This window comes from Cyrtonyx montezumae, unplaced genomic scaffold, assembly GCF_038088225.1.
Source record: "Cyrtonyx montezumae isolate F1298 unplaced genomic scaffold, pur_monq_1.0 scaffold_3, whole genome shotgun sequence".
Classification (NCBI taxonomy): domain Eukaryota; kingdom Metazoa; phylum Chordata; class Aves; order Galliformes; family Odontophoridae; genus Cyrtonyx; species Cyrtonyx montezumae.
Window position 1 is genome coordinate 59,347,941 of NW_027072034.1, and position 20,155 is coordinate 59,368,095.

At 44.5% G+C, this 20,155-nt stretch overlaps 3 protein-coding genes across 4 annotated transcripts; 1 reads left to right on the plus strand and 2 right to left on the minus strand.

Moving 5' to 3' along the window:
* The first annotated feature begins 255 nt into the window (after window positions 1-255).
* On the plus strand, window positions 256-1,117 carry CUNH21orf140 (chromosome unknown C21orf140 homolog). The gene has a single exon (XM_065740756.1). The coding sequence runs from the start codon at window positions 257-259 to the stop codon at window positions 1,115-1,117; it is 861 nt and encodes a 286-aa protein (XP_065596828.1). The 5' UTR covers window position 256.
* Window positions 1,118-8,973: 7,856 nt separating this feature from the next.
* Window positions 8,974-16,775, minus strand: SMIM11 (small integral membrane protein 11). 2 transcript variants are annotated; one of them, XM_065741709.1, is made up of 4 exons: window positions 16,757-16,775; window positions 12,591-12,693; window positions 10,889-11,068; window positions 8,974-9,141 (listed from the first exon to the last, which is right to left on the minus strand). In XM_065741709.1, exons 2-3 carry the CDS (start codon window positions 12,609-12,611, stop codon window positions 10,901-10,903), a joined length of 189 nt encoding a protein of 62 aa, XP_065597781.1. In that variant the 5' UTR covers window positions 12,612-12,693; window positions 16,757-16,775; the 3' UTR covers window positions 8,974-9,141; window positions 10,889-10,900. The 2 variants fall into 2 exon arrangements, with proteins under 2 accessions (XP_065597781.1, XP_065597780.1); XM_065741708.1 differs by lacking the exon at window positions 16,757-16,775 and having other exon boundaries at window positions 12,591-12,786.
* Window positions 16,776-18,348: 1,573 nt separating this feature from the next.
* Window positions 18,349-19,898, minus strand: KCNE2 (potassium voltage-gated channel subfamily E regulatory subunit 2). Its single transcript, XM_065744060.1, has 2 exons — window positions 19,784-19,898; window positions 18,349-19,132 (listed from the first exon to the last, which is right to left on the minus strand). Exon 2 carries the CDS (start codon window positions 19,112-19,114, stop codon window positions 18,737-18,739), a length of 378 nt encoding a protein of 125 aa, XP_065600132.1. The 5' UTR covers window positions 19,115-19,132; window positions 19,784-19,898; the 3' UTR covers window positions 18,349-18,736.
* Window positions 19,899-20,155: the final 257 nt, after the last annotated feature.

A 20,155-nucleotide genomic window follows, 5' to 3' on the forward strand; every position in this document is an offset into this window, starting at 1 on the left:
TAGGCAGCTGAACACCACACTGCCATTTACTCATTCCCTGCCTCCATGCGCAAAATGAGAAGGTGAAATGACTCCAAAAACCAGATTAGTGGACACCTAAAGCGGTGTCTGAGGCGTGACTAATTTCTTCCCTGAAGATGGGCAAGTTGAACATGTTGGATCTCCCATGGGTGGCTGCAGTGTTGGGCTCCAGGTACCCTATGCCCCTCATATACAAGACAGTGGCCTTATCATCAGCCACCTGGAAGCCTCAGTGATGCTGCTGGGTGGGTGTGACATCACAGACACCACCAGGGCAACTGCACATGCTGTGAGCTCAGCAGCTTCCAACTCCTGTATCCCTTTAGAAGCCAACATGAGGCACTTTGCAAACCTGCTTCTCAGGCACATAATTCGTAGGGGCTGCTTTGATCAAGCTTCCAAGACACAGTGCTTGCAGTATTTAAGAGCTCTGAGGACACTTCAGCATAATGGTTTCAACACTGTCTTTGTAGGGGAAACAGATATTCCAGAAAGTCTTATAACAGGAGAAAGAATAGCTGAGGATGCCAGTCTACGTTGGCCAGTATGGACACTTGTTCATGCTGGCAGCAGCCAAGGGTGGGTGCCGTGGAACTACAAGCTGCTGTTAAGAAATGAACTGCCCACTCAAAAACAGAATGGTGTCTTTCAGGAGTTGTGTGATTCTCTGATGAAGTCCTATGGGAAATGCGTAATTGTGACAACAGATAAAAGGCAGCTGACAGGTGTAGGGGCAAAGAACAGCAAGAAGCAGGAGATGGAATTGCTGCCTTCAGTCCAACCAGTAATCTACAAGTGCAGTATCAAATGCTGCCCTGAGACTGCTAGAGCCAATGGCCATGAGCTTCTTGTTGTGCCTCCATCTTACAACTACCTCTACCCAATGGATGTTGCCTGGTCTTCTCTGAAATGGTTTATTATAAACAACAGGAAGGACTTTGCCCTGGGGTCTGTTGAGAATACCCACTCCTACAGATGTATCGTCTTGAATGAAATGATTATTAAAGGAATAGAGAAGATGACTCCAATCAAATGGAAAATAGTGATTAACAAAGTGAAGAAATGGGAAAATTACTACCTTGATTTATTTTCTTAAATAGTTCTTCCTATTTTCAGGTCTCAGATCTGCTTTGATACTGGTTCCTGCTCTGGTGAACCCTTTCTTTCAAAGGATGTAAACTTCAAAAGCAATGTCAATTGTACTAATAAAAGAGGTCATTTTACATCTGAATATCACATTTCAGAGGTTTTTCAGGACTAGGCTGATACATGCTACACTTGCACCAAGAAGGGACAGTGAATTTGTCTTATTGCAAAAAAACACAGAATCATAGAATCATTAAGATTGTAAAAGACCTCTAAGATCACCCACTCCAACCACCAATCCACCCACACTGTGCCAGTGACCATGTCCCTCTGTGCCACATCCACACCGTCCTTGAACACCTCCAGGGACGGTGACTGTTCCAGTTCCTCACCACTCCTTCTGAGAAGAAATTGTTCCTAATACCCAACCTCACCTTTACATTCTCACTGTCACCTTGGAGAAGAGGCCAACTCCCATTTCGACACTCTCTCTTTTCAGGGGATTGTAAGGAGATACTAGGTCTTCCCTCATCCTCCTCTTTTCCAGACTGAATAACCACAGTTCCCTCAGCCACTCCCCATCAGACATGTGCTCCAGATCCCTCATAGCTCGATTGCCCTTCTCTGGACACAGTCCAGGGCCTCAACGTCTTTCTTGCAGTGAGAGGCCCCAAACTGAACACAATGCTCAAGGTGCAGCCTCACCAGCACTGAGTACAGGGGGACAATCACCTCCCTGCTCCTGCTGATTGCACCGTTTCTGTTACAAGCCAGGATGCAAACAGTTTTCTTGGCCACTGGGGCACTCTGCTGGCTCATGTTCAGATAGCTATCAGCTAACACCCCCAGATCCCTTTCTTCCATGAAAATGGGCAAAAACTTGCCTAAGGCCCAGTTTAGCTGCCTTCTGGATACATTCCTCTCACTTATGAATCATAAGACCATGCAACAGATGTAAATCTCCTAAATTCTGAGAGAGTTTCTGCTGCAAAATTAATTCTGCATTTCAGTCTCATCTTTGACACACATTGAAAGGTTGCTCCTGAGCAGAATATATGTTGGACTGTGACTGAGCCAGAGACCACAGATTAGGGAAGGTTTATGAGACTTTCCCATAATACAAACGCTCACGTGTTATCAGCTCATTAATCCATTGTATCTGGTGCCTTCTAACAATGCTCTGCAATAAACATTCCAGTGACTTGTGATCTTTTTTAAAAGGGAATTTCCTTTCCGAAGCCTAACAATCAGTAGTTGGTTCAAGCTTTAATGAATTGAGAGTCCAGACTCAGAATAAAATATGGCATTAATCACTGGAGGTTTTCCTTACTCCTGACATCGATTCACTCTTGTTTGAATCCTACTGGGCACAGAGACGTAAAGATTTCTTGCAGAACTGAGTTGAAAACTTTACTTGTGAGTAATGCAAAGTCATGTTTCAAATGTGTTGTTTTTTAAGGCCATGGAACACTTGCTCACTTCTGTAAAGCAACTCTCACTTTCTCCATGTAGCCCATTACTTTGTACTTATTTTGTATTTTTAAGACTGAAAATGAAAACCATGAAAACATGAAAGAGATGTTATGATTCACAGGTTCACTAGAACGTTTCAGTACACTGAAGGAAGTCTGTATTGTTTTTCTCCTGTGTGTGGAAACCATCTAAATTGTAATTTTTGAGCACTATAATTTGCTATGGCAGAAAAACATCTCAAAAAGGAGCCTCATCTACCTTCAGAAGAATCTGTGCATATAATTCCCTAAAGCTGAGATATGAATATACAAAGGAAGATAACCACATTTTCACAGCTTTGTGTTCATCAGGAAAAACATCTGCTCATTTTTATAAATATGGAACTGGGGGAGATTGGAAAACTAAGTGCTTCAAATGCATGGACAAAAGAGTAGAGGAGAAAAGGGGAAAAGATTAGGGAGAGGCGGAAATGTTTTTACTGTGCTGGTATCATGGCCCTGAAAATAATTTCACAGTGGTTTGAAGCAGGATCTGTGCCACTGAACATCAGTGAATACAAAGTGGTGTGAAAACATAATGAGAAAATAAATAGATCCAATGCCTCTTTACCACAAGGATGAGCAGTAATTGCACACAAGCTTGGTTTTCTTAACAAACCAATGATGCAAAATTCATTTTGGCAATGGCTCTGTTTACCTTCACCTGATGACCCTTCACTGTAATATTGGCATGAAGCTGTGGAGAAGAGTGTGCTAATGCCATCTATCATCAAATCAGCAAAAAACTGATGACTTCATTATTCTATCCAGGATCTGCATGAAAAAGAGTGAGACCAAACATGAACAGAGCAAAGTCCCAAACTACCACCTCATCACAGCTCAGCCATACGGGTCTCTGTTTCCACCAGCTTACACAACTGTGCATTTAGAGCCAAGTTGCAAAACTTACTTGCTGCTAGGAAGTGTCTTCTCTCATCTGTACTTTGCAGTTGAGACCGATGGGATCAGGTGCAGAATCACCTTCTTCCCATCCACTTCAGGAACAAGAAAGTTCCCTGAAAAAGTAATGTCTGTCACAGGAATTTATCTGTCTTTCCTACTTTTTATTTGGTAAAATGGTGAAGCCTTCATGGAAACGAGCATGAGGAAAGAGGTGTTTGGTGCCCACCTTCCAGAGAAAAAAGGAAAAACATCCTTTCCCCGCTGAGGTCTGGGAAGGGCTGGGAAAGCCTCTTCAGCTACCTCCACTCTTCCCTGCCTTCACCTTGGAGGCTGAGAGCTGGTTAAACTTTTCTACTCAGTCATATTTAACGGAATTGGAAACCTGTGGGCAGGAAAGGAACTAAGTTTGAAACGAATTGAACTTTTGTATTTTGTATAAAATCCTCTGAGATGAGTCCCCTCTTCCTCCCTCCCCCTCTGCTGCTGCAGAAGAGTAATTACAATCTGTGTTTTCTAAAAAACGTTGTAGCGCTTTGTACGGAAGAAAAATATGGTGGCTCATGCAGTTCTGACTCAACTGGCAATTTAGGATGACAAGTAAAAACATATGACTAAACAGTCTAATAGGAGGTTGTTAGCAAATAGCATGCACCTTGTTCAAAAGCATTTGAAACAGTATGCATGAGGCCAATATTTTCTTGGTAGTATTTTAAATGGCTATTATTTTATTAGGTTTGTTAGCAGTAGCTGTTCTGGTGAGGCCCAGGATGTTTGACCGTTTCAAGATGTCAAAACAAATGTCTTCGTTCCCTCTCCCCACTTGTGATTCAAATGCACCACTAGAATAAAATGATTAAAGTATCTTTCCATAAAGAGGAGAGGCAGATGCAAATGCATATGTTGATGAGGAAGCTATAACAGATGTCCCTCTGCTCTAAGCTAGCCGGAATGCAAATCACCTGCATTTTCATGACATCTCATTGACTAATTACTTCTAAATGCTTTTCCAAGCCTCATCTTCATGGAAAAAAACATCTACTTTCCTCCAGTCTATGAAGCAGGCCTGCTAGGATTAGCTCAACACAGATTTTTAAGTCCACTGTCCTAACATCATGCTGCAACACAGAGTGCTGACAGGGCAAATGCTTTTAGGCCAAGAGCCTATGGAGGCCCATACTGAGGATGTTGGACACAAGGAAAACTAGGGAAACTAGATAAACTTTAAGGTCATTTTCCAACCCAAGCTGTTCTAGGATTTATGAAACAAGAGAAACATCAGTTTGCCTAATTTACAGGTTTCTTCCATGTTTGAGCTAGAAAGGCTGATATGAAGGCATGTAGCAGTGCTCCTCTTTGGACAGGGTAGGTTGAGAGTCACCAGACTGGCAGAGACACTGACTGTGTGTCACAGGCAAGAGTTGGGATCCAAGGAGAACTGTGAAGGAGTCAAAGCCAGATAGAGAATTCACAATGTCTTCAGTAAAGATAAATAAATAAATAAATAAAAGCAAATAAAACAGCTGGAATGGCTTATCCCCAAGAGGAAAACTGAGGAAGGAAATGCTGGAAATAGCAAGAGGCTCTTGGAGCTGGTAGTCTGAGACCTGAAAAATATTTAGCTCACTGACTTACAGCAAAATGGCTTGAGAGCCGTGCAGTCTTCTTAGTCATCAAACCCAACTTTAAGCAGGTATTGTATGGCTTTATCAGAACAGTAGTCTCTGTCACTGTGTGTGAGCTGTACCTACTATACCTAACACAGAAATGAGGAACTCCACATAACACCAGAGCAAACAGCCCAAATCTTGCCTTGCTTTTAGATAGCAAGCAGGACAGCAACCTCTCCTTGACCCTGGGCACTACTCGATAAAGTTCTGTCTCCCCCAGCTCTATTGCTGTTGTACTTTGGGTGAAAGACTTGTGGCCTTCAGACTGAAAATGTTAAAGTGGCACTACAATCGAGCGGACTTACTTTCAAATAATGTCTACCATGGATTATAAGAAAACAGTCCCATTGAATACTTACTCAGCTCACTTCAAAGACAACAGCTAGCCCACAACCACGAAGCCCCTTCAAGCTGGAAGAGCCCTATTCCAGCAGCCACTTATGTCCTCTCAAAATCTGGTCCATGTTTCAGGTTTCCTTAAAATTCTGATGACTTCTTTATCACTATGCAAGTATTTGATCTTTCGCTTGAAAACACACAGCCTTCATGTCAGTAGAAAAAGTTTAGATGCCAACATTATAAGTTTAAACCATTTCTCAGTCATCCTCAACGTTTGGCAGCAGTGACAGTGACAACATCCAACTGTCAAAGGCCTGTGCCAGTGAGGTGCTGGTGAAGGTCGTGTTGCCGATCTGTACAACATGAGTCCTCTTTTCAAAGAGCATAATTTGGTGGAACAGGCAAAGGAGCAGTGAATTTGTAGTTCTGCAGGCAACTAAAGAGTGTGACCTGGCTCGCTTTCTGGGTTAGGAACATCTACAAGGGAATCCTGTTTAGATTCCCCACTGTGCACTTCAAGGCTCTCTTTTCTTGCTGCCTCCTCTCACTTGCAGAAACTCAATAGAATCAAATTCTCTATTCCACTTTTAAATTTGTCTGGGCTAGTCATATAACCCTTCAGTAAAAAAAAAAAAAAAAAAAAAAAAAAGAAATAGGTTTTGAGGTCCTCAGCTGTCTTCTGAACTGGAAACTGAAACAAATTTGAGCTGCTGTCTCCCCCCAGTGTCAGCATACTTTCCTGTTCAAGGCTGCTACCGCGGCACGTACGATGCCCAAGGGGTAAAGAGATCTGCTGCAACTACCCAGTGAAGAAAAACACAGGTGTGTTCTCCTCCCCAGATGGCCTTCATAGCATAGATCAAACCTCCACCCAGATACACTAGAGAAGAGAAATTGGTTCAGATTTGGGAACAGTTATGGTATCATATTTTGGAACCTCTAGGATATCAGCCTGCTATGAGACCCATCCATTACAGCCTCCAGGGGTTTTCTATACCATAGTGCTACTCTGAAGTTAAGGGAAAAAGCAGCCAGATTGGACCAGATTTGAAGACTTAAATAGACAAAGAGTTTTTCTGAGCTGCCTGTAGATGCAAAGAGCTAGTGATGTGGTGGACTTCTGAGGAGACTCTCAGCTGCTTTTTACCAATATTCAATTCAGGAAGAAAAAGAGATGGACTCCTCGTGTTAATTTCTTTCTTGCACGTTTAGTAAGCTATGTCCCCCTCAGACTTTAATATCTGTCTTAATTTATTTGGGTGCTAAATGGAGCTCAATTGCTTTGATGTTGTATGACTTGTTTTAAAGGGGGATTTTGTACCTTTGATTGAAAGGGAGAATCCCTCTGCTTTCAATTAAAAACACGTTCTAACTATTGGTCTAGAAAAGTCCACTATTGGTTGAGATTCTAAAAAATTAAAAGTGAGGCCAGTACTTAAAGGCACCCCCTGACTGCATGGAGTCAACACATTACTTACTTTTGATGTTGGCTGACACTGCACAGGCCTGACAGTTTCCTCATACAGCCTGGGTGTGTGGCTTAGCTCAACTTCTGGGTGCGTTTCCCTCAATAGCTGTTTAATGGAAGTGGTTAGGAGAGTCTGCTCTCACTGAACACCGCAGAGCCATTTAATTAAATTAACACTCAATTCCACATTTGCATACACAGATGACTGCTGAGACAGTAGAGGAAAAATACAGATTTACTAAGAATTCCCCAGTCAGATAGACAGTCCTGAAGCTGCCATAGAAAAAATACTGTTCCCTCCCAGGAACAGGCTTCTGCAATACTTACATTCTCTGGTCACCAAGGTGACTGCATGAACGGTGAGATTTTACAGATCAACATAGCTTGTGGTGAGTAACTCCACTGCACTAAAAGCTCTCTGAGCGTTAGCTGTATTAGCTGCACGTATCGCCAGATAATGCTTGTGACACACACACTGCGGCAGCACACGCTTACGTGACCACACCAGGCACCTCAGCCTGTAGCCACAGGGAGAGGGCAGGAGCGAGCCATCCCAGAGGCCTGCCACCACCTCTGGTCTCCCAAGGCTTCTCCAAGTGCCGGAGGTCCTCCTGCCTTCTTCCTTCCACTCACTGTCAGATTTCACATTCACCTTCACTTCCAGAAAACATAAGGATCTAGAAGTGCTTTATAAGGGATATGTGAAGGTAAACATAAAGAATCACAGAATTGTAGGGGTTGGAAGGGACCCCCAGACATCATGGAGTCCAACCCCCTGCCCAAGCAGCTCCCTAGCCCAGGTTGCACAGGTAGGCGTCCAGGCGGGTCTGGAACGTCTCCAGAGAAGAAGACTCCACCACCTCTCTGTGCAGCTGTGCCACTGCTCCGTCACTGAGCTGTGAAGAAGTCCCCACACACATTTATGTGGAACTTCGTATGCTTCAGTTTGTGGATATTTCCCCTTGTCCTATCACCACACACCGCTGAAAAGAATCCAGCCTCGTCTCTTTGCCTCCAGCTCCTTAGATATTTATAGATGTGGATCAGATTCCCCAAGTCCTCTTTTTCCATGGCTGAACAGACCCAGGTCTCTCAGCCTTTCCTCATAAGAGAGCCACATCCTTTACCATCTTTGTAGCCCTCCACTGCACTCTTTTGAGGAGATCCCTGTCTTTTTTGTACTGAGGAGCCCAGAACTGGACACAGTACACCAGATGAGGCCTCACCAGGGCAGAGGGGGAGGATCACCTCCCTTGACCTGCTGGCCACACTCATTTTAAGGCACCCCAGGATCCTATCAGCCTTCTTGGCCATGAGGGCACACTGCTGGCTTCTGGACAGCCTGTCTTTAAGAGTAATACCTGTTACCACTGCTGCACATGCCTAAGATTTTATTTCTGAGCAAACAATTCACTCTACTGATTAACCTACCATGACTGAGCTTGCTTATTCTTTAAGACTTTGAGTCACTGAACATGCAGGAATGGCTAGCAATGGTAACAAAAGTATCTCTATTTTCTCAGCCAAATAGTAAACAGAGAGAGCCATATGCAGTCCTACGACACTACACAAAGCAAAATAATACAAGAAACCTGCTTGCATTAAACTTCCTAGAGGATTTTCATACTGATACTATGATTTGCATTACTCTGAAGTAAGTGCTAGGTACGGAAAGAGATTTGAAACAGACCGCCCTGAAAAGCTCCTATCTTTGCTTTTCTCATTTGGATTCAATAGAGAGCCCACGAGCCTCATGCTTGCACCCTGCAGTTGCTTAAGAAGCTGCACAGAGACCTCCCCAATTCCTTCTGTCTGCCCATGAACTCTGTACATGCCCATGACAGACTCAGAGTGCTTTCTTTTTAAAATCAGCCTCCTCCTTATAGCTAATCTTTAAAAACTGCCTCCTCTGCAGCTCTAACTGTAGCACTGAAGTAAGCAGTAACCAAGGCTGTTACTTTTTTTACAAACATCTTTATTGCGTAAATAGAAGCTTAGATATTTCGCTGTACATACAAAAAGCTGAGATATAGTTTAAGTGAATGTTACTCTGGAGGGTTTCATTCCTTTGATGCATCCTTCATCTACAGGAAGCCTTCATTCTCCCAGGAAAGGAATCCAAGCAAGCTGCCAAGTGTCACAGAATCTGCAGGGTGGGGAAGCAGCAGTGAGAACAGCAGGCATGATATGCTAGCAGCACATGGGCTAAATCTGCCTGCCCACGTGGCAGGCTGCAATCGGAGCTAATCACAGCTCCGCAGTGCTGACATGGGAGAACATTTTTAGGGCAGGAGAAGTCACCCCTTCTTGCAATCCCATTATAGAACAAGACACTGACAGTCCTAGAAATGGCAGAATTTAGGCAAGACTTGGCCTCTGGTGGGCCACACTGGGTGACTAAGAGGACTTTGGTCAGATTTGCTTTAATGTCAGTCATTCAACAAGGTCAACGTCACATGCCAGACCACGAGGTCTCGTGGGATGAGCTCCTTACCCTGGTGCAGCAATCCTCTCGGCTACAGCCTTTGCCAGGCAGAACTCCCTGGGGTCTAATGCTGCACACTGAGCACATTAAGTTTGCTCATTAAAAGTAGCAGCCTTGCTCACTTGCAGGGCAGCTCGCCCTCATGCCCACCTCTCATTTGTTTAGTACTAAAGCTCCACATAACTTACTCCGACTTATTCGGCATAAACTGAAAAGAAGTATTCTCATAGCATTTTTCCAGTGGCTACCTGAACCTATTTAAAATAAAAGTTTTAAATGGCACAGGTCTGCACAGGCATAGAGCCTCAGTATGATGTAAACAGGAGCCTGAAAAACACCTCTGTATTTCTTGTTTTCCCAATGCGAATGAACACTCCGCTCCCATGGTTATTTTCAGGCCCCATTTCTAGTCACAATTTCCAATCTCTGTTGCACGAAACAAAAGTGATAGGTTTGAAATCAAAACTAGTAAACATTTCTAAAAACTGAAACTGTCTTCATATGTGAGGTGATGACCTCAAAAGGGGAAAGTAAGTTTTCTACTTTATTAAAGTGCAACACTGTTATATCGAACTCCCACTGAGTTTACAAAGGGCAGGCAGGAATAGAATTCTCATTTTGCTACAGAAGAGAAATGTGAAATGAATTGATACATAAATCACATACCAAACAAGTCAGGGAGTATAATCTTAGCACTAGACCACACTCATTTTGCTAACAGAATTGATCCAACGATTGCTTAAGCTTGAAGATAGTGAGAAGGAATTTAGCACATGGCAAATGAAAAATTAAAACTTTACTACATTTCCAATGTTCATTTTGCTTTTTTTTTTATGTAGAAAATGTCTGCTTTTTCCTCAGTGAAGTATATATGACGGATGCATAACCTGAAGCAGTTCTATTCCCTCGGGAAGCTTCACGGCATGAGATTTGGCCCTTCAAGCTAAACTATCAGCAACTTGTCATGTATTTAACTAACATGGAACTGGAGATTCTTTTCAATGTGACTTAAGGCCAAGGAGTCTTATTATATCATCGCGTCTGGCATGTCTCTCATGCAGTTTTTGCCCAAGTCTAATGATTTCTTTATGTATCAGGGCTTTCTATGCAATTGGTTGGGCATAAAAATCCAAGGAAATTAAGAACAGAAAAAGAATACTGTGCAAAAATCTCCTAAACCCCAAACAGTGGCTGACAAGTTGCCTGCTAGTAACTTCATTTCTTGCAAAGAATGGGCACAGTACGGGTGTGCAAATACAGTGAAGCATCACAGGTGACATGTACTGGAAGAACTCAGATAATGGAGATAGTTCCAACTGCACAATCCCAATGTACTGAAGCCAAAACATAATGGGACTAATATGGGAATGCCATTATGAAACACTGGGATATCAAATGAATTCTATACCTGAGAGATTCTTCAATCACCCTTCTTCTCTGCTTCTCTTTTCAATTTCTCTTCACGTTCCCTCTTCAATTTTTCTTCAATTTTTTTACTCTGGTACATTTTAACTCCAGCAAATGCTAAGCAAAGAATCAATGTTTTAGCTGCCAAGATGTACATCAGCAATGGGAAATTCTCCAAAGCCTGTAATAAAAACCAATATATTTAAGCGGTTACTGGAACATTTGGACAATTAAAGATTAATCTACAGGGATGCTGCATAGCTTCCTCCAACAATGGTATTATTCAAAGCAATGGTAATGTTCTTCTGTTCATACTCTTTTTTTCTGTAGGGAATTTTAAACTAGGCAGACTGTCCAGGGGAAAGGACAAAAATCAAATTCACTTTATTTGAGGTTGTATATGAAACTCCTTTGAACAGGTCTTTCTTGCTTTTGTCATCTTTACAGTGAATGCAATCCTGGCACAACCTAGAGCTGAAAAAGGGAAAGAGTTGAGTACCTTAGGTTGCTTATAAAATGTGAAGTGCTTCTGAGCAATTCTGATAAGAGTGATGGAAGGATGCATATCAGCTATCAGATACGATGCCTGAATACACTTTTTTCCACCTAGAAATTTTAATCCAAGAGCATTCTGCATTTTGCCCAGGTCTATGCTATTAAGTATAGATGAATGCCTTTGAACCACAAAAGTAGGAAAAAGGACATAGCCTACAATGATTCAGTTTCAGGAGTTTTTTTATGTCTGAAGCCAATAAAATTGCACAACATATTTCAGTGTTACAAAAGCACACTACTCTAAATGCATACGGAGAGGAAAATAAAACAGGTGACACCGTGAACTCAAATACAGTGAGAGCTGCACAGACGCTCAGTGAAAGATGTCAGTTTCAGAAAGATACTGAAGGCACACGAGCTTCTCAATAACCTGTTTCAAAGGGTCACTTGGCCAGGATTAGTCTGCCCTTTAAGTGATGATGCACAGCAGGTTCACAGCGTAAGTCCTCCCTCAGCAAGCCTCCCACTAGCCCTCTGTAACCTCAGAAGGCCTTCCAGCACCTCATAAAGTTGTTTGCCCATTGTTTAACTACTGAATTTTAAAAAGTCTTGCATCCATACTCCATTAGCATGCTCCCTTAAAGTCTGCAAATGAGAGCTCACGTAGGCTCTTACAGCACTCATCTATGCAAGCTGCACGTTACCTTTGACACCTGGCCACCCCAGCCCAATTCTGCAGGAAACACCATTCTTACTAGCATTACCTTTAAACCACAGCTCTGCTCTGCAGAGCCAGGGCTTGTGGTTAGCACTGCTTTTATGATAAACAGTCTAAGTGTACAATTTACAGTTGGTAGTGCACGAGGATCAAACATTTCTGAGCTTTACATATGTACCCTTATACTTACGGCCCTGGTGTACTAAAAGATAAAGCAGAGAAACCACCCTTTAGTAAGGAAAGGAGCTGAGGAAAGAACAGCCTGAGAAAACTAGAAAGCGGAAAGCCAGAGGAGCAAAGGTGAGCAGGTTCAATGTACAAGACCCCAACTTGCAAGTCCTCTGAGCCTGAGGATTGTGAGAGGATTGTGGAGAAGCCATCACATAAGCAAGGGAAACACCAGTAACACAAGACTCACCCAACCACATCTTACATCCACCTCTTTCAAAGAGCAGAAGTTCACTGTTTTATGACCATGAAACATCCTCACCTTCAAGTTAAATGCCACCATCTTGGCCGAAGGCTGATAGTGCCTGTCCTGCAGCAAACAGAAGTGTCACACTTCTAAAGGCACAGACCAGCACAGAAACATCCTGAAGAAATGGAAATTTAAAAAGAATTAGCCCATCTGTTTCCACTCAGCACGTCCACCCCACACCTCTTCGACAGGGTCATCTGCAGCTCAGTGCCTGGCAGGATATCTGTGCCACGGGGCTCAGCAATGACCAATGTGCACCTTTTTGGAGCTGAATGACAGGAGCAATGTCCATGTGGAGTGCTGCTGAAGGACAGGGGTTTGACAGGCCCAGGCAGGTGCCACGCTTGCAGACAGGGGAGGCTGTGCTTTCACTGCACACAGCAGATCTCAGCAGCTACCCGATCAAAAACAAAGCACTGGCTGCTTTCAAAGGCTTGGCACGAGCACACACCAAGCTGCCACACTGATGTCTCAGATGCAGAGGACAAAGGGCAACCAAAGTGCCACCATCTGGATTTGAAGCCTATCTGCCCTGTTCAGAGCCTGAATGCCTAATGAATTCTCCCCATCCCTGAAGGCGCTCAAGGCCAGGTTGGATGGGGGCCTGGGCAGCCTGAGCTGGTGGGGGGCAGCCCTGCCCACGGCAGAGGTTAGGGCTGGGTGGGCTCTGAGGTCCCTTCAAATCCAAAGCCTTTTGAGATTCTATGATGTAGCATCATTTGTCAGTTCTCTCTCATTTGCTAACAGAGAGTCAAGTTCCTGCTGCTCCTCAGCTGGCTTCTTCACAGGTACCTATATTTCTCCAGCTAAGAGGTATCTCCTCCCTTCTCCCCTCTTCCTCACAAGCTGCAAAAACTCTCCCTGAAGAACCTGCCTTGAAAGCATTGCCACAGAGGGACACCACAGGAGATCCCAAGCAGAGATGGGGAGGGTCTGTCCGAACAGACTGATTCCATGCATGGTGTGCCCTCCTGCTCTCCCAGTGGTCCTGTGCTTCACTCCTCACCATTGCCTGGGCTGAGAATGGTGTGCTTTCCTTTTCCCCACTTATCCCATGTTAGTCACTTAACTCAACTGACCTATTCAGCACAGGACACATACCCCTGGCCCAATCTACTGCATGTGGCTGATTTCACCTCCCTTCAAAAAAATGCATTATAACTTCTGATGTTTCCTTCCAGAATTTCAGCAACACCTGCCAGACGGGCACAGCCAATATCACCCATCAGAGATGATTCTTGGTGTAAAATCACAAAATCATTAAGGCTGGAAAAGACCACTAAGATCATCCAGTCCAACTGTCAATGTATCACCACCATGCCCACTAAACCATGTGCTTCTCAGTGAAATCCAAGTTATACAACCCTGGCCTGATGCTCTGGGACAGAACTGCCCAACTGGGGTTTGTGTCCTCATCTCAAACTCCTGACTTTGGTAGGAGCTTCATCACCATGCACAGCCTTCACTCTTCTCCTAAATTGCTCTAAATTCTGTGCTTCAGTTGGAAGCAGTTTTTTGACATGTTGTAAAGAGGCTTGAATTCAGCTATTCAAAAACATGCTAGCATCTGGCATATAATGCTCAAAATGGAGCTTAGAGATTTTTATGTACAGAAAAAGTTCTAGACTCAGCAAAAGACATGTGAGCCCATCTGTGGGGTCTGACTGCAGGGTGAGAATCAGCATATAATGCATATTGCAGCGTGCACTCCTGCAAATGCTTGTTTGCAAGTCAATTATCTAAACATTCAGCACAACACTTCTTCAGTATTTCTGCTCTGTTGAGACACAAGCAGGAATCTGCCTGAATTTGTATCTGATAGGAGTAGCTGCACTGAAGTCACAAAGCAAATAAAGAAATTCTACCTTTGTTCTCAACTGCAGTGTTTCAGTCCAAAATGCTTTCTGTGAGAGCTGATACTTCTGATGGTCTGTCTTTACAGAGACTTCTGTGACTGGAACTGACTGGGGAAGCTGCTGCTCCCTGGATTCCCACACCCTACGACGCTAGCCTCCAGTAGTCAAGCACTTCTTCCAATTTCACCTCTGGAGTTTTCTGGTTTCTGTTCTGATGCAGACCTTATTGAAGACAGCTGAAATCCCAAGACAGAGAAAAGTGGGTGGAAGTGGGGCATGGGGCAAGGAGAAAAAAATGGCAGGATTCACTTCACATCAGAAAAACAATGCTTGTTAGCACTGATGCTGTCAATTCGGAAGTAAAAAACTCATGCTCTGTACTTCCAAGGTTGTGATATCTTAAAAGTGAGCAAGCAAGCAAATAAGCAGCTACAGTTCCACGTCTGGCTTTTCAGAGGCAGATAAGGCAAAGATAGGAGTTCAAAACACAACCAGAGTCAGGCATTGTTCGTTCCTCAAGAAAATGCAAGCTCCCTTAACAAACAACCCTTCTGGAAGTGGAGTGCAGGCCCCACAGAAGGTCACTGTTACCTTCACTCAAGCAAGGAGATCTCATGCTGATCCACGTGAGAAGGAAGCAGGAGCACTAGGCTCTGCCTGAAGCCTTGCTGGAGACGTCATGATCTATCCATCACATACTCGCATGCTCCTATGCAGGCCAGGGATAAAATGACATCACTGTCACACGTCTGTGGCTTTCTTCGCTGTCACTACCCTATTTCTTTTACACTCAGACCTCCATTAAGCAGATCAAACTACGGCAGAAGGGAGAGGGAGGACAGTGTCTGTCTGTGCCACACCTCAGTGCTGGACCAGCAATCCTGTCAGTTCTGAACGCTGTGAGATCTGCCGGGTCCAGAGCTGGCGGTCAGTGTCACAATGCAGCCCTAGAGGCTTGTGTCCTCAGCAGGGCTAACGAGCTCCCAAGGAGGGCTGCAGCAATTCCCTGAACTAGCTTTCAGTTGCTGCCAGCCCCAGATCTCTGCACAATGTTGTGCAACACAGACCACCCCATGTGGACTGAAGAGTTGGGCCCCAGTCAGCGGCAGAGCCCAGAATTGAATCCAGGTCTCTCGGCCACTGAATTATAGCTGCACTCCACCACAGCGACCACATCACAGCCCAGCCACTCATGCCATTGTTTTCTTATGCAGCGGCAGATTATTGATTGGGCTGCATGCTCCAGAAAACTCTTACCAGGCAACTGGGAACTCACAATCCCACTCAAGCTGTCTTGGCTGAGACTCTCAGTCAGCCCGCTAACAACTCCATCTACCTAACAGAAGGGGAGCTGAGATATTATTCTACTGACTAGGGGATTCTGGAGCACTTATCTGCTTTGTGAGATGACACAAAAGTACCCAGCCAGAAGGACTTGGAAAGCAGCAAGCTACCGAGGTATTTAAATGGGGTGATGGCTGAATGTTTCTCAAGCTACAAAAGGGGTTTCATTCCACCTGACTCTTGCTGCATATTTTTCAGGGAACAAAATGCATGCTTCCCACCTGGACAGACACTGGAGGATCCACCGCTATACTTGATCTACAGCATCATGCATCAGGCTTAGCACTGGGAAGGTATGATTATGCCTCCTCCTCAAGAAAAAGATGACTACTGGGTTGAGGGAAAACACAGTAACGTGGCACAGCCCGAAACTACAGAGAAACACAGCTGCAGCGAGCACTAAGATCCACCACAAGCCACTGCCATAGGATGCAAGGGTAATACTAAGGCAAAAGCACACCTTTGCAGCCTGTACAAGACGATAAACCAAGACACCACATAACCGTAGAAAAGCCTGGGCTGGAATAGACCACAAAGCACACCCAGCCCCAACCTCTGCCTGGGCAGGGCTGCCCCCCAGCAGCTCAGACTGCCCATGGCCCCGTCCAACCTGGCCTTGAGCACCTCCAGGGATGGGGCACCACAGCTTCTCTGGGCAGCCTGTGTCAACTCTGACCGAACCAACGCCCTAGAACACCAGCGTCACATCGCACGGCACCACCTTGGATGGCGGCCATCACCCCAGCCCTGGCTGCCAAATCCCCCTGCAGCCGCCGGGGCCGCCCCGCAGCCCGCCTCGCTCCCCAGGGTCCGTGCGGGGCCGGCGACGGAGCAGGCCGGGTCTGGGGGGATGGAGAGTGGGCGCACCGTGCCGCAGGGCCCCGTCCAGCCCGCAGCGCAGCCCAACCCCCGGCCCGCCCGCCTCGGCGCGGCGCAGGAGAGAGCGGCGGGGAAAAGCCCAACAGCGCGTCTCCCTACCTCAGCGGGCGGCCATTGCTGTGGGCGGGAAGGCGAGGAGAACTACAACTCCCAGCAGCGCCTGACGCGGCTCGGCAGCCCCTTCTGCCCGGCGACGGGCTTGCGGGAGCCGTCGGAGCCGCGTTGTTTCCTATTTATTTCCATGGAAACTACAACAGATACGAAGGGCCCGATAACACTGTTGGATAAATTCTCAGCTGCAAAACACTATTTGTCAGCGTCGTCACCACTACGAACTATGTGTTTTCACCAGCAGCGAACAAGAGCCTGCATGCTGCTCTCATCAAAACCTGCAACCAGTGGAGGTGACGCACTGTCACCGCTGTTGAAAAGCACCACCCACCCTCACTGTGCTCACATCCGCTGTTTGGTGTCCAACATTCAGCAAGCATCAATGAATGCCAGTGGGTGCCATTTTTTCCACATGGGGGGGTGGGGGGGGGAGCTGCATTGCAAGTTAGGCTGGGCCACAGGTTGGACATGCCTGACCTAAAGCATTGCCCACATGTCCCAAGGGCAGAGTCAGAGTCAACCAAGGTGCTCATCCCCGTTTCAGTGTCACAGCTGCCCACATGCAGCCAGGATGTCTATGCTGGGGACAGACAAGCCTTTGATAGCACTTGTGAATCAAGATAATTCAGAAACTTATTATTTATGCCAGCAAAATACATGTTCTGGAGCACTACAGCTGTAGTACCAAATTGCAAGACCAGGCCCAAAAAAAGGCAAAACTTCACAAGAAAAGAAACTTTTCTTCGTCACTTACTACTGTGAGTAAACCCAAACTGTCGGGAAAGCAGTGGCAGACATGGCTGAAGTGTTTCAGGAATAACTCTAAAAACATACAAGAAGCCCACATAATCGACAGCCAGAATGAGAACTTTAACTTAAAGTCTGGCAACATGAATAGGAGCTAAACACGGAGCATTATAAAATGACACACATTTTAATACTAGAATTAGTACTGGCTCTGATTCTAATTTCTCCCTGATAGCCAGCATTGTGGTGCTTGAGCAGAACAGGAGAAGTTAAACCATCTTTAGAACCCAATTTCTGACTGGTGCACACTAGTACCCAACACAGGGCACTTCCCCTAGGAAGCATAGCAATGGAATAGCTTTGGTATCTGGTATCTGATTGTAGAAACCCCTCCTCTGAAAGATGCGTAGCAGGAGCGCGGAGGTTTGCACTGGGCCCTGACTGATAGGAATGCAAGAAATCTCTGTATCCAGATTGCATCCCAAATAGACAGATCAATCTAGAGAGCCGAGGAGCAGCAGAAGTGACAGTTCAGACAGCTATGGACTTGAAGAATGACAGTGACCCTCTAGAAGCTACTCTGGACAATCAGGACACACTCTTAGATGAGACTGCTAGTCTGGCAATGCTTTTATGATAAAGCAGGCCTCCTCAGAAGGCCATGAATCATTCTTTGCAGCCAATGAATAATGAAATTGAGATGGGAGCCAGGTCATTAAAATAACAGTTCAACTTGAACATGTGTAGATATAGGTTACTTCCTGTGATTCATACCATAACACATTGTTCATTCAATAGATTGAGGGTTTGATATTTTATTGTACAGATTCCTGTTATTTTAAGATGTCATACAGTTTGTATCTGAATCGGCACTTTTGAGCGCTTGGAAACTCCTACTGTTCTTCTGAGGTCTACTATTCAGTAATCCAGATCTGCTTCTGGATTTCAAAAAATTGCTAAAAAATTCAAGTTATTCTCTCTCAGCTTTATTTTCCCAAAGAGCAGAATATCAAAGCAGAGCACAGTCATGCATTTTTCTTGGATGTTTCTCAGAGCAGCTGTGCCAGAGTTCTCAGATGAAACAGTTATGTTGATTTCTTCAGCAGTCCATTCCAGCTCAACCTGTGTTAATCTAACAAACAATTTCACAGCTATTTATAATTCCAGTGAGTTCCCTAAATGTGGCTTCATGATACCCTCATTGGTGATGTTTCTGAAATATCAGGGTGATCCAGGGCTTGTTTTGTCCCTTGCACCGAAGTTTTCGTGGATCACACACTTGAGATCTTCTCGATTCAGAACCTGGCTTTTATACTTCTCACCCCAGTCCTCCACGATGTACTGATGGTAAGGGTCTTTGGAGTGTTCTCGCCTCTTGGATTTCACAGTACTCACCAAGATGGCCACAATAATGAAGGAGAACATTCCAATCATCACCATCAAATAAAGGATAACGTAGTCAAAATTTTCAGCATCAACCTTGGCTTGCAGCTCATCTGCCGCTTCTGTCATGTTTTTCCTCCAGCTGTTCATGTAATTAAGAAAAGTTTCCTTGAAAATATCTTCCACTGCCCATGTGAAGTTTCGTATTTCAGCCATCCTTGCAAGTTACAGCTACTAAAGACAACATAATACTTATTTTAATCATATATATATATGCTATAACAATCACACTGTTTTGTTTTGTCTGCATTATGGGGATTAAATAATAGCACCTCTTGGTGAAAGTAACAGTTTTAGACCAGCTGAGAATCCCTGTATCGAAGTGCTTCAATATGTTTAGAGACCTGAGGAGGTTCTACTTCTTACTCAGGTCATTTCCAGTCTGTGGAAGCCAAGAATGCCTCACTGAAGCCCAGTTGAGCGTGGGCCTACCTGACCCATATCCAGGCACACTGATTTTCCTCTTGAGGTAAAAGACTAGAGTAAAGAAAACATTCTTCAGTCAGGAAAGGGTAAGAGACATGTTGGTTTACTTTCCTTGGTTTCTTGGAATAGCCTTGAGATGTCAGCATTGAAGCACACTCAGAGAGAGGCAGGTACGCACGCATGTAGTTCTCTGAAAAATTATACACACATACACACACACACTCAACCGTATGAGATAAAGGTAATCAAAGCAAGCAAGCTATAAGAAAATAGAAACCTAAACTCTCCTGAAACTTCTTTTTTGTGCAGAATCTCTATGCTTTTTCTTTCATGCAGAACAACAACAAAAAAAGTGTGGGTTTTTTTACAGAAAATAAAGAATTAGCAACAGAAACTTACTTTTCCTGTGCCCTTCAGTAATGAGATTCCCAGTAACAATCAGGATTCTGAAGTTCCACCAGATACTACTGTGATACTCTTGAAAGGAAGAGAGCTATCTTACGCTTCAAGTAGCCTCCAGCCCGCACAAGGTTTTGAGCACTTGCCTGTTAATTAAATGCTTTCTACAGCACACTTTCTGTTTATATTAAGGTAAATGCTAAATCTAATCTCACCTGGAAAGTCAAACATTGGCTGACAGCTTACATCAGTCATCCTGTCCAATGCCAAGTGATATAATTTATTCTTATTAGTGCTATTTCATATATTGTAAAAGAACACTCTAGTTCTTTCTAAGGATAAACATCTCTAGAGGTTTACGGTTTGGTATTC

What these genes read in the sequence shown, in the direction of transcription:
- SMIM11 (XM_065741709.1), bottom strand. Translation starts at nt 12,611, where the DNA reads ATGGTGGCATTTAACTTGAAG. An exon ending in TGGTGGCATTTAACTTGAAG is followed by an intron (nt 11,069 to 12,590) that starts GTGAGGATGTTT and finishes TTTTTATTACAG; the next exon opens with GCTTTGGAGAATTTCCCATT.
- CUNH21orf140 (XM_065740756.1), top strand. Translation starts at nt 257, where the DNA reads ATGCTGCTGGGTGGGTGTGACATCACAGACACCACCAGGGCAACTGCA.
- KCNE2 (XM_065744060.1), bottom strand. Translation starts at nt 19,114, where the DNA reads ATGGCTGAAATACGAAACTTCACATGGGCAGTGGAAGATATTTTCAAG.